General features: G+C 36.8%; 1 protein-coding gene across 1 annotated transcript; it reads left to right on the forward strand.

Annotated features, from left to right (window-relative positions):
* Positions 1-224: 224 nt before the first annotated feature.
* LOC121791821 (receptor-like protein 19) lies at positions 225-11718 on the forward strand. The gene is made up of 9 exons (XM_042189648.1): positions 225-757; positions 826-1011; positions 6341-6444; positions 6962-7327; positions 7814-7957; positions 8074-8217; positions 8434-8649; positions 8733-8876; positions 10382-11718. The coding sequence occupies exons 1-9, from the start codon at positions 225-227 to the stop codon at positions 11716-11718; spliced, it is 3174 nt and encodes a 1057-aa protein (XP_042045582.1).
* Positions 11719-14606: the final 2888 nt, after the last annotated feature.

The raw sequence follows: 14606 nt of genomic DNA on the forward strand, positions 1-14606 counted from the left end.
TCTGGATGATGCGGCCAATCGCTGCATTCGCGACCCTCGTGCGCCTCAGCTGCCGGAGCCACCGCCACTGTTGACTCCAGCACCGCCGTACGCGCAGCGAACCCACCACTACTATCTGGCCCACAGTCAGCCGCCCTACCCGCCGGACAGGTATAGGGGCGGGAAGATCCACCGAGCAGGTACAGGGGAGCCGCCTTATTGGCTACATGATTTCACGGCCATCGATGGAGACCAACATCGCCGCGCAAGACAGCCATGGCGAGAACCACCGTCGCTCCTGTTCTCGGATGGACAAGATCCTCCACAAATTCCTAACGGGAGGTATCGGGGGCGCTGTCATGACCAACCCCAACCTCGAATCATTGATAACAATTGGGATCAAGGGGGCTGGCACGATCGCAGAAACAACCGTCAAAGCCAGAGTTCTGAACACTATCCGTGGCGACACCAGCAGCCTCAAAACGGCCGCGCCGAGTAGCTCCATCAGCCCTCGTGTTGGGACCCACCCGACTATCGCCGTCAGGGGACCTTCCACACAGGATATCAGCAATGGCAGCCGACTTACCACCCGCCGGAAGTGCTGTACACGCAGCCTACATACCAGCCACCACGGTGCAACCGATCGTTGGATAACCGCACAGAGCCGTTGCCTACTGTCGCCCCGCCACGATCTGGCTCCACGCACCGGCGTCAACAGTCCAGCAAGTTTATTGATTCAGGGAAGCAACATGGTCTTCCCAATATTCCCAGTCTCAAGGTTCGTTCGCCTTGCCCGGCCCAACCAGCTGCCGTAAGTGATTACAACGAGAAATTGCGTATTTATAGATTGGAGCAAGCCGCCCTTCTCGCCCGGTTGAATTGCGTATTTGAGGAGAATATTGATGACGAAAATCTAGTTGAAGATGTTTCCAACAACCCCGCTCACAACGGGGGCGCTAATCTTGATGTTCCAAACGACGAGTCCCTGGAAAAGACCGTGAACATCAAGACCGTGAACATCAAATTTCTGATGTTGAATTCTTTCTTATTGGACAAAGTAATCAAAGCAGAAATACTATAATTCTGAACTGAAGCAGCAGAATATAATTATATAATAAAAAGCAAAGAAATGACTAATCAATGAATTTTGCTTTAATACCTTTTCCCGTCGGTGAAGGCATTCAACTTTTACTTCTTTCTAATAAGAGAAGAGACCAAGGAAAGGGTGTGAATTCAGACCAAAGTCAGACGGAACGAAAATGAGAACCAAGGAAAAGAATTCTACTTTGCATGGGAAGACAAAATAATGAGAAAAACAGCTGAGTTAACAGAAGTAAAAGCATATGATGTCTAAATGAAATATGCAAAGGTAACAGGTTTCGGAACATGAAAAAAGACTATTCATAAAGATCCAATTACATGTAACATCCTTGACATTAGCATCTGTTGCTGTAGAGAAGGTTTTAGAGCAACAAAAATATGCGTCCTGATATAAGGTGCGGGTGTAAGGCTATGATGAAAATTAATTGTAGATATGGAGTAAAGTTTCGAATTGTAAAGTTTGTTGAAGAGCACAATCATGAATTGTGTGATCCGGCAAAATATTACATGTTTAGATGTTTTAGACAGATGTCAGATGTTCAACAAACGCAAGTTGATGTGGCTCAAAGTTGTGGGTTGCCTCCATAGAAAATTTCGATGTAATGGCAAAGGAAGTTGGCGGAATTCAACATCTTGGTTTCACTCATATTGATTTGAAGAATTATTTGAGAACAAAGAGGTCTTTGGAGATTAAATAAGGTGATAGTGGGGTGTTTTACATTACAAAGGATGATAAGTGAAGATCCACACTTATATCCAATCAAGTAAGAGACTCAAGAATGCTTTGGAACAGGCTATCAGTAGAAAACGGAAACCAAAAGTAGCAATGAGTGGTTTAAAACATGTTTCTTCTACACAGGAATCTGAAGGGACTTCACTCATTAATGATGAGTACTTGAACTTGACGTACAGTGCTTTTGATAATCAAAGTATATCATGATTCGTGACGTGAAATATGTTCTCCAGAGATAGTCATCTCCACTTATCACAATTTTATCCTTTGTTTTCTTTTTTTTTTCTCAATTATCTTTGTTTATGTACGGTAGCTACTGCTAAGTTTATTAAGAGTACTATATATTTTTGCTTCATTTTTTTGACTAGTTTTTTCAACAGATAATGACAACTCTTTTTTTCTACTTATTTTAATCTTTTCTTATCATATATTACAATGCTCAAACTTTCATGCTATTACTGTAGTTGTTGTAGTTTCCATGTCATGGGATTGCAGATGTGTAAAATGAGTCTTGCTAGCAGCCTTGGTACTACTTTTCTTTGTGGGTTTTGCCAAAATAATTCATCTACATTTGATTAGTTGTAACTTTTTAGGGCTTTTCCTATAGGAAATTCTAGATTCTACCTGTCTTAGTCAATATTCAAGAAAGTAGATGTATTAGTTCTTAGATTATAAATTTTGAAGAGGTCTCATTTTCAAGAGTAGAAATTGTTAGGCTTTGTATTGCATTGAATTGTGACCTTGTCTAATGTCACGACCACAACTCCTTAGTGATAGTGAGCGCAGCTATAACGTGACTAAAATAGTCTCAAATAAAAAGGATCAACATAAAGGATCAATCAAATTCAAAACATTAATTCTGAAGGTGAAGATGGTACATAGTCAAAATAAAATCAGAGTATAATAACTGGGTTCATAATTCCTAGTACATAGTCCTATTGCAGTGGAAGAGTCCAAGACAAAGTAGCATGTGTGAAGACACACTATTTTGGGCTACCTATTGCTACTTATTAAAAACCATAACTCAACACCTTCGCCTCCTCGTTCACGCTCAACCTGCACGTTAGAAAAGAAACATGCAAGGCTGAGTACTTAATATACTCAGTGGACATAGTGCCAAAATATAAGTTTCATTTAAATTTGTCAGCCACAGTTGAGTGAACACGAGGTTTTTATTTAAAAGGCCCGAGTCACTAAATTTCCTTTAATTTCATAAAATTGATTGCGCAATCACATAAACATAGATACCATATCTGAACGTATGTGAACCGGGAATGTGGCCACATTCCACGACGGTCACTGGACCGGCCAACTCGAAGGTTAGCTCACGATCCCCATATGTGTGCACTTGTCCGAGTAGGGTTTGCGGCCCTACTGGGACCCGAATTCGATTTAACATAAATGGCATAGCCAAGCAAATAGGTAATCGTAAAAGTAAAATATGGCATGCCAAACATGTTTGGGAAAAGATTCACATTTTCATACTTGAAATCACGTTTCGAAAAGAATGCTCACCTCAAGCTATTTCCTTAGCCGAAGAGTTTTCTTGATTTGGTCTTTAAATGACGTGCGAAGACGCCCCTTTCGATATGTGAATTCTTGAAATGATTGAATACGAACTCCAAATTCTTGCCCACCTCTAGCTCTCCAACTTGTTATTGTGGTGGAAGAAACTTAAGGTATGTAGGAGGGAAATTTGATGTGGGTGAAGGGGTTTATATAGGCAAAACTTGGTGTACTTTGGGGAATTAAATGGGGTTGATTCTCATTTGTTTTCATACATATCATATCACTCTTATTTGATCTCCTTGTAGTACCTTTACTTGAGGGTTTTGGTGGTATTTGTAGTACTAGGTACTTAGCTAATAACTCTCATTTGTTTGGATTTGTAGTACTAGGTACTTAGCTAATAACTCTCATTTGTTTGGATTTGACTTGCTCTCTTTGGTGAGTCATTTGTCTCCTATGGTTAAAGGAGAGTTGTCATTTTTCCTCTAATGGAAATTCCTTAATTTCTCTTGTTTCCTTGTAAGAAGGCTTGTCATATTTTGCAGGTGAGGGGAGGCTTGGCTCCCAACTATCCGTCCCGGCCACGGGTCGCTGCCTGGGCTCGCCAGCTGATCGGACTCGGGGTCGTGGGGGAGTGCGAATTTGGGCTTGGGAAAAAGAGGCCCAAAGTGCAAGCATTACAAGATTCAATTTCTTAAACTCTTTAGCCCATTCATGATGAATTTTTTGTAATAGTACTCTATATTCCTTTTCTTCCGTTTATGTAAGTTAAAGTATTATAGGGGATTGTTTGCGAACACTTTGATTCGGGAGGGACATCTTCGTATTCCTTCACAATGTTCATCATATTTTGTAAATATACATTAGATTGTTTTAGTTAGTTCGATTTCTTACTTTAAATTTTTGTTTCGCGAATTACCAACACTAAGTAAAAAGAGTTCCAATTATTTCAACGAACAAGAAAGCGACATTTCTTTAGTTCGACAAAACATAAGAAAAAGGGCTTTTAAAGGAGCGGGTATTACATCTAAGCTGCTGGTCATACGGTCTTAGTAAGCGTAGAGCTGGTGGTGAACACGGATGAAACTTATATGAAGTTTGATGTGAAATTCCTGAGCATAAAAATAGTGAGTAATGCATGCTAGTATACAGTTTGTGCAGTTGTAGCACATAATAGTATATTAATGAAAACCTAGGTATGGTTGGTTTCTGTAATTGGATGAAAAAAAAGTCACTCTCGACTATAAGCTGATGAGAATTGCTGATTTAATATCTCTTTGACATTGTGGACCATCATTGTTTCATATATCTATCTATCTACGAAGGCAACAGGCGGTCTCATATCCATTTTAAGTTTCTCCTTGTGGAGACAGAGAAAAATGGAGAATTGTTGAAGCATTAAAGGCACAATGCAACACTAACTGTATCTTCGCTTTCCATGTTTGTATCTAGTCTACGAAACAATGAGCTTTGGCAAGAATACTAGGATACAACAATCCAACAACTAATATTTTAATCTTTAATTTACTTATTTTAACATATATGCACATGATATTATTATATTGATGGAGTAGTAAATGATGAAGGAGATTTTATATTTTAAAGAATATACACATGGCACTATTATATTAGTTGGGTAGCAAATGGTGTAATCAATTAAAAAAATAGTCTGTCACTAACTAAAAAAATACAAAAAAAAAAAAACTAAAAATGCAAACAATTTTTGTGTCGGACTTAATTCTGTCTCTAAACTGAAATTAAAAAAATATAAGAAATATGCTTAGTGACAAAAATGTCTGCCACTAATTAAAAAAGTACAAAAAATAATTTAAAAGAAAAATATTTAGTGTCGGACTTATATCCGTGTCTAAATTGAAATTAAAAAATTCAAAATATATTTAATGACGAAAAGGACTGCCACTAATTAAAAAATCACAAAACATAATAAAAATTAAATAAAATAATTTATTGACGTAATCTTCCGTCATTATTTTAAAAATAAAATGTTATTATTTTTAGGAACTCATACTGTCACTAATGCGGCCAATAAATAAGAAGGATAGATTTTCATCACTAATTTCGAGTAACACCATGTGTTGCAATTACTAGGATTATAACTCTATGTATTAGTGTACACTTTCAACAAAGCGCGCACAACCAAATATCAACTTTAACAAAAAAAAAATCTCGAAATGCAACACATTTCAACACACGAGTTTCTTCGAAGAAAAACATAAAGACGTCCTGGAAAGAGTACAAAAACTATGTTTATCGAAACCCCAAACTTAACCCGCGCGTTATTCTCTTCTATTTGCAACATTTTCAACCACTGATAGCAAATTTACTTGCTAAAGCTCATTGTTATTATTTTTAGGAACTCATACGGTCACTAATGCCGCCAATAAATAAGAAGGATAGATGTTAGTCACTAATTTCGAGTAACACCATGTGTTGCAATTACTAGGATTATAACTCTCTGTATTAACCTATGTGGCTATGTATAGAGTTGTTCTCATACTGTAACTTGCATTCGTTCGGACAGTACATAGAAAAATCTCTGGCCTAGCATTACCTTCAGACATAGATATGTTTGTGATTATCAAAACTTTGCATTTTTTTCCCTTTATCTTCGCATCAAACTGCTTTTTAGTATTATGCAATCCGTCAGCTCAAAATTTTTCCCAAATATACTGTACACTTTCAACAAAGCGCGCACAACCAAATATCAACTTTACCAAAAAAAATCCCGAAATGCAACAGATTTCAACACACGAGTTTCTTCGAAGAAAAACATAAAGACGTCCTGGAAAGAGTACAAAAACTATGTTTATCGAAACCCCAAACTTAACCCGTGCGTTATTCTCTTCTATTTGCAACATTTTCAACCACTGATAGCAAATTTCCAAACAACATTATATTTTCACCATATAAACTAAATTGATTTATGTCATGCATGCATTTCAAATTTTAATGCTGGAATGATGAATGATTATATTATTAGGGGTGCACATTGTGCAGGTTGGGTGTTGGGGTGCAGGACGTACAGACAATGCATGCAGATGTGCAGGTGGTCCTGAATGTGCATTGCAACATTGCCTTGCCGCCCGAAGAATCAGCCGAAGGTATGCCATGGTTTGTGGATTGATTATTATTGATGTTCGTGGCTAGACATGAAAAGTCGACGTGACACATAAAAAATGAAATGTTGTACTTCTCCCAACAATAAAAGATTGCAACAATTTTTATAGAGGATTCTTGTCTCTTGATGACTTCTTTTTGGAGGATAACCTTTTCCTTTTCGTGTTAGATACTGCATAATAGGCTATTTAAAGTATTTTCCACTTCCTATTTGCCCATGCAGAAAATCAAGTCATATTGAGATGTTTTCCCATATATTGTTACTTGCTCTTCTTTCGGCAGTTCATTGTATAATGAACTGCAGCTTAGCCTTTGTAACCAATACCAATATTGATCGTTCTTCACTTCTTTTCCTAAAATCTCATATCACATCCGATCCTCTCAATTTCTTGAGAAAAAATTGGACTACCGAAACACCTGTTTGTAACTGGATCGGAGTTACTTGTGATTCACTCAATAACCGAGTCACTGAGTTGAATATTTCTTATATGCAACTCGTAGGCACCATCCCACCCGAAATCGGAAATCTTTCATGTCTTGTTTCTCTAGATATGAATGATAACTTCTTCTATGGTCCCATTCCTCCATCCATCTTCAACATCTCATCCATACAAGCAATACATTTAAGAGGTAATCCTTTGTCAAGTAAGCTGCCAAACGACATGTGCATGCAAAGTCTTCACAACCTCAAAACGCTTCAAATATCGTTCACTAAGTTGTATGGAGAAATACCATCGAGCCTGGGTCAATGTTCAAGCCTTGAAGTGCTTTCCTTGTACAATAACAGCTTGGTTGGAGAGGTGCCAAAAGAAATCGGGAACTTGACCTTGCTCACTGAGTTATACCTTGGGTTCAATAGTTTAACTGGTATGTATATCTTCTTTTCTCTATGCAAAATTAAATTTTATTGTGTTCCCCTCATGTTTTTTTGTTGGATCTGTATCAAATTGTCTTGATTACAGTCTTGCAACTTTTTAAATGAAATATTAAATCATAAGGTTCAGTTTTTCTGAATTGTTCCGTTTGCATGCGAAACAAGGTCTTTTGGCAGACGTTGTTTTATTGAAACAAGTATTTTTTTCCTTTCTTTTATTATTTTAATCAAACAATCCGTTTGAGCATCACCAAAGACGTCGTTTTGTGTGCGGATATGACAACTGAGACAAATAAAATATTATGATTTAATATTTCATTTTCAAATATGTGAGCTACCAGAATTTGATCAAATTATGTGTGCTTATAAATTATGTACTACGTATTTATTCATATTTTTGGAGATAGTGTGTTGCTATTTGTCGACCAAAAGCACAACAATTATTTTATTTAAGAGTAGAACAATTTTTTTTTCCACAGGTCATATTCCTAAAGAGATTAGTCAACTTCACATGGTGAATTCTTTGTGGATGGAATCCAACAAATTTAGTGGATCATTACCTCCAGAATTTCAGAATTTGACAGCCATTCGAGATCTAACCCTCTACAACAATAACTTAACTGGCATTTATACCTATCTTAAAATTTTTCCTTTTATCATTTTACATCATCGTTTACTCTTGGTATATACATAATACACTAATATTAATACATCGAACATTTTAATATTTTTTTCACAGGTAATATTCCCAAAGAGATTGGCTATCTTAATAGTTTAAAATCATTAAACATGGCATCCTCCGGACTTAATGGATTGATTCCAAAAGAAATTGGGAACATGACAGCCCTCCGTCGTATATACCTCGATAACAATGCATTAAGTGGTATGAATTTGCCCGTTTGTTGATCATCATTAATTTCCTTGTTTTATCTGCATTTAATTTAATGGACTGGTACTTCTTCCTTGACAATTTGATACCAACAATCAGTTATACACTCTAACTAGAAATTTGACTCTCTTTTTATATACCTCACTTGTACTAACATTTTTCTAATAAGCTTTATAAGTGATCACTTTTGATGATTCTACATTTTTATAGATGTTATTCCTGGTGAGATTGGCCAGCTTAATAATTTAGAGTATGTGTCCATTGATTCTAACAAGTTGACTGGCCCTTTACCCCTGGCCTTTTTTAACATGTCTCATGTGAAGTCTATTTCCTTGAGACATAACACACTTAATGGGACATTGCCAAGAGAAATTGGGAACATGAAATCACTCCAAGAATTGTACCTTATTAACAATACTTTAACCGGTAAGTAAGACTGTATACATATATACATATTTATATAACTGTTTGAGGACTAAAATTAATGACTGTTTTTCATACATCAATAGGTGTGATTCCAGAAGAGATTGGTGGCCTTGAGAATTTAGTTGCACTATACATGAGTTCCAACAATTTCATCGGCCATTTGCCTCCAGTCATGTTCAACATGAAATCACTTACATCATTATCACTTCACAAGAATGCTTTGACTGGTATGAGTATCCAATCATAAACTTGACTAGCATCGACACGTATAAGTAGGTGTCGTTAGACCATGTTTATCGGTTAGATGTGGCCGACCGCCACATCATATGCTATTTAAAGAAAAAAAATAAAAATTGAAACCCAAGGTCCCTCTCTCTCTTCAATGTCCCTTTGAGGGCAACCGCAGACCGCGCGGTCTTCCTCCATATTTATTACATCAGCCAATGAGATTTTGCCAAATGGCTCGATCTCATTGGTTGATAAATATTGTATTTTAAATTAAAATATCTTTTATACTCCCTTCGTCCCAAAGAAGATGGCACACTTAGGAGATGACACGAGATTTTAGAATATGTTGTTTTGTGTGTTAAGTGGTGAGAGAAAATATAATTTTATAATTAATGTCAGAGGAAACTTTTTCCAAAAGAAGAAATGTAACATCTTTTGTATAAACTAAAAAGGAAAGTGTGACATCTACTATGAGACGGAGAGAGTATATTATATCCAAAAATTATAAAAATTATATCAAATTTTATAATTTTTCATTCTCTATAAATAGTTACCACATTTACTATAGTTTTACATAAAAAATATCATCTTTTTTCCTCCCATATCTTTCTTTGATACAATTTCATGGAGTGTTTTTTAGTCTCCTTTGCTAAAGTTTTACACCAGTTATGTATTTTTAATTTCGTAGTTTAATTATTGTACTTATAATTTTCATTTGTTTATTTTTAAATTTTAGTTGTTATTTATTATGTTTTTTTATAAATTTTATTGTGCAATAATAAATATTTTATTCATTAAAATTACTATAGCAAAATAATATAAAAATAATTATATATTGGTGTGGTTGGGTGGTTATTGATAAACCATGAAAAATGTGTGGTTTGGTTGGATGAATATTAATGAGGTGGAAGATGATGTGGAGGAGATAGAAATATTAAAAAAGTGGATGGTTGGATTGGGTTGAATGGTTGCTGATAAACATGGTCTTAAACGGTTAAATGGTACTCCCTTCGTCTCTCTGCAGCTGAGTCGTATTCCTTTTTGGGTTGTGCCACTGTAGCTGAGTCGTTTCCTTTTTTGGCAAAAAACAACAACTTTTCTTCTCTGTTACTTTACTCTCTTTTACTTTATTCTATCTTCATCTCTATACCTTTTTCCTTTTCTACTTTATTATTCATTTACTTAACTCACTTAACACAACTTTTCTTAAATCATGTGATGAAAAGAAACGCCTCTACTACAGAGGGACGGGGGGAGTACTAGTTTTAGCTATGGGTTTTTGCCAATAATCCTTAGTCAATTAACCAACTAAATTGTATCGATGTGGTTGGAAGGTGTATATAATTCCTGTCCAACCCTAATCAGTTTGAGGCATTTTGGGAATGACCCAAAAACAAATTCGTGCGGGCTTGGCCCAAAGCGGACAATATCAAACTACTGTTGCAATCGACAAATCCGAACATAAATATATATCTAATTAATACCAACTTGATATATATTTCAGGTAACATTCCTAAAGAGTTGTTCACTGCCAATATCCAGAGTATTGATCTCTCCAATAACCATTTTCAAGGCTTCATACCACCAGCTATTGCAACATCCCTCAACTTAACTTATCTTGACTTGGCAAATAACAATCTCTCAGGTTCTATACCTTCCACCATTGGAAATCACTACCCCTTGAAAGCCCTAATTCTCCATTCCAACAACTTCATTGGAGTGATTCCATCATCCATTTGCAAATTGAGATTCCTCCAATTCCTCCATCTATCAAACAACAGTCTGCATGGATCAATTCCAAAGTGTTTGGCAAAGCTGAGTAAAACCTTGCAAGTTCTGCACTTGAAGGAGAATAACTTTGTTGGCCTCATTCCACCTTTATTTCCAAAGGGTTGCGCTCTCGAGTCCCTGAACCTCAATAGCAATAACCTACTGGGAACACTGCCACGAACCCTAGTGAACTGTTGGAAGCTGCAAGTTCTTGATATCGGAAGCAATGCGTTACAAGATGTGTTTCCTTTTTGGATGGAGGATCACGTTGATCTCCGAGTCCTCGTTTTGAGAGATAACAGATTCAGTGGTAGTATGCTTCTACCCATTGCTTATGGTGAGATAAGTAGTGATGCTCCATTTGCCAAGTTGCAAGTAATTGATATATCTCAAAATGAATTCAGTGGGCCCCTCCCAACTAGATATTTAACCACCTTCCCAGCCATGATCAATGTCATTGAAGATGTTTCAGAAAAGAGTAACTGGTTCAGCAAGTATGAGGAATCATTGGTGTTTGTTTTGAAAGGCACAAATCAACCATTGGTCAGAATCTTGAAATCCTTCACCACTATTGACATGTCTAGGAACAAATTCTCGGGAAAGATTCCGGATTCCATAGGGAATCTTAATTCACTCAAGTACTTGAATATGTCTCACAACAGTCTCACTGGGAAGATACCATCATCCCTTGGAAGTATAAAAGCACTGGAATCATTAGACCTGTCTTCAAACAGAATGAGTGGTGAGATTCCTAGGCAGCTGACGATGTTGAATTTTCTTTCTAAATTAAATCTTTCAGTGAATGATCTTGCTGGAGAGATTCCTCAGTCTGGCGGACAGTTTCCTACATTCGATAACAACTCCTTCATTTTGAACTCGGGATTATGTGGATTTCCTCTGACTAAAAAATGCAAGCAAGATCCCTCGACTCCTAAAGAAAGTGAGGGTTCTAATTTTGTGGATGGATTTAGTTGGCGACCGGTGGTTTTGGGATACGGATGTGGTTTCGTCATAGGAGTTTCGATAGGGTTGGTTCGTAATGGTATATGGAAAATTTTCCGTATTCAATAGTGCATCTATAGGCTACACCAATTTATATCTTTATATGTATCACCTTTGCATGTAATATAGGTATAACTCAATAATTTGAACTTGTTTGATTATGTAATCCTGTAGGGTGTGTTTGAATTCGTAGATAGGGAAATTTATAGTGCATTTAATGGCTCAATCTGATGCTTGATTTGTTGGTTAAATTTTCTGTGTGACCAATTCAATAGGTAATGGTCCGTTGAATGAAGGCTGAAAATGGCTGTTTATTATGATGAAAAATTCAGTGATAATAATCTATGCATGTCACGACCGTTCTCACTAAGGATAGTAAAGACGGGGAAATCGTGACTAGGGAAGGGACGAAGGAGCAGGGAAGAAGAAAGGGAAAGCAATGAAATACAATATCTTAAACAAAGCTTCAAAAGAAGAGTTTTAATCAATTAAATAATGAAGCAGCGGGTTAATATCCCAAGGTAAATAATGTCAAAAGTAGTGTGGGGCAAAACGATAGACTTTAACAAGAACGATTTGAAACACGGCAGCGGAAAAACAAGTATCAAAGGAGAGTCAAGGATGACGCCCATGTATGAAGACACGACGCATCCGGAAATTCCTAAAGCTCACTCAACATCCGCCGCAACATCACCACTCAACCTGCACATAAAGAAAACATATGCAGGGCTGAGTACTTGTTGTACTCAATGGGCTCATGCCGAAAACATTTTATAACAGTTATGTCATCCATACCAGTGACTCGAGTTTTACGTTTATTAAAGAAATATCACGAGTATCACCAAAAACAGTTTCATAGCCCGGCCAGGCAAAACAATCTCCCCACTTTCTCATCAATCAATCAATCACATCCTCTTACCATAGTGCGACGAAAGTGTGGCCACACTATTCGCCCACGAGACCGGCCGACTTGCAAGGACGGCTCCCGATCTTTCAGTGTACACAGCCTGATAGGGTTTGCGGCCCTACTCAGACCCGAATTCGTTTATCATAGCCCTATAGCCTAATGGAGCGAACTCACAAACTAGGCATCAAGCACAATCTCAACATAGCTCTATAGCCTAACGGAGCAAGCTCAAACGAACTAGGCATCAAGCGCAATCTCAACATCAAAACAATCATGGCATGACATAACACTTTAAACCACCCTTATAACACCACATCATATTTTTGAAAGCGTAAAAGAGTTTAGTAAAAGAAAGCCCACCTCGTTCGCTTAACAATTCACAATCCAACTTATGGCAACTCTCGTTCCTCGAGTTCACGAATACACAATCACCCTTGTCAACGACAACACAAGTCAGTCTTCCACAAAATCATATTACCATGCATGTCCTATCGTTTCTCTCTCATCGTTTTTCTCAATTTACCCAACCCAACGTTCGTCACAAAGATGGAAAAACACACCATAATATATTTCAACGTATCTCACGTGATCATATCATTAAACACGTTCGTTGGACATACATGCATCATATAATACTTTTAAACTTGAAAATAAGTGTCATTTTATCAAGGCAGAAAACTGGCAGAACTGCGCGACCGTGTTGTAAAAATCACTAAAAATTCACCCGACCTCAAAAGATGCTAAATTTTGGTCACAATACAGAGGACACATTCAAGTTCATCCATGAAAATTTTCACACCGAAATCACGTCATTTAGTCAGTCATATCACATATTGAACTCTCTGGTCGGAACATACAATTTCTGACAGTATTGCGCAGTTCATTTGAAAAATTCACCATAAATTCATACGATGCCCAAAAAGGCTGAAAATTTAACACAACTCAGAAGACACTTCAAATTTTCGTATAATTTAAGAATCACATCGATCGGAGGTCATTTGGTTAGTCAAACAGAAAACGAAACATTCATGGCGAGAACTCACGTTTCTGGCAGATTTGCGCAGTCAACTTCAAGAATTTATTAAAACTTCATTTTTCGATAAAACGGGCTGAAATTCACACGAGACACAGAAAACACCTTGAAGTTTACTCAGTAAAAATTTCATGTCAAAATTCGATCGTTTCATAGGTCAATTACACATCAGAAACCGCTGTTCGAACGTCACAGATTTCAGGCTCACAAATTCGAATTTAGGGTTTCTTCTTCATTCATCTAAGTACAAATTTTTCATGCTTATAATACACAATCATGCTTAAAAAGGTTCTCATAATCATGTTTGCACATAAACTCACATCATTCACCAAAGATTCAAAACAAACTTCACATAAACTCATTCAAAATCGCATATTCATCAAAGTTCTCATGCAAACACAAATTCCCACCGATTAATTTTGCGATCTATGATTCCTACACTCACTATATGCATGTAGGAAATCAAGAACAAGGTTTCAATGGAGAAGATGAGGAAAAGATTTTAGTTATACCTTCTTGAATCAAAAATCAAACGGTAGAAGCAAGTATTGACGCGATTCGTCGGGAACTCTTGAAAATCCAACTCCAATGGATGCAAGAACAAGGATGGAAGGAATTTTGGAGAGGATGAAGAGAGGGAGGAGAGGGAAAAGAGGCGTGTATTATAGGGAAAGAAAGAATCAAATCCTAATTAAAATAGGATATGGAGAGATTTGACAAGATATGGTTGGATTTATATAAGGAAGATAAACACAAAGATTTAATTAAATCCACAAAACAAATCCATCTCCTAATAAATAGAAGGGTTTCGAAAATTTCACAAGGAAAAAGGAAAGGGACCGAAAAGAATTCGAATAAAGTGGCTGACACAAATATGCATGATCCTATTTAATTAAATTCACACACTGGAAATTTAATCACATTATTTCACATAACTGACAACAACTATTTCACATAATTAACTCAACACATAGAAATTAAATTTCATAAAAGCATTTCCCATTCAACATCCACATC

This window comes from Salvia splendens, unplaced genomic scaffold (genome assembly GCF_004379255.2).
Source record: "Salvia splendens isolate huo1 unplaced genomic scaffold, SspV2 ctg925, whole genome shotgun sequence".
Lineage (NCBI taxonomy): Eukaryota > Viridiplantae > Streptophyta > Magnoliopsida > Lamiales > Lamiaceae > Salvia > Salvia splendens.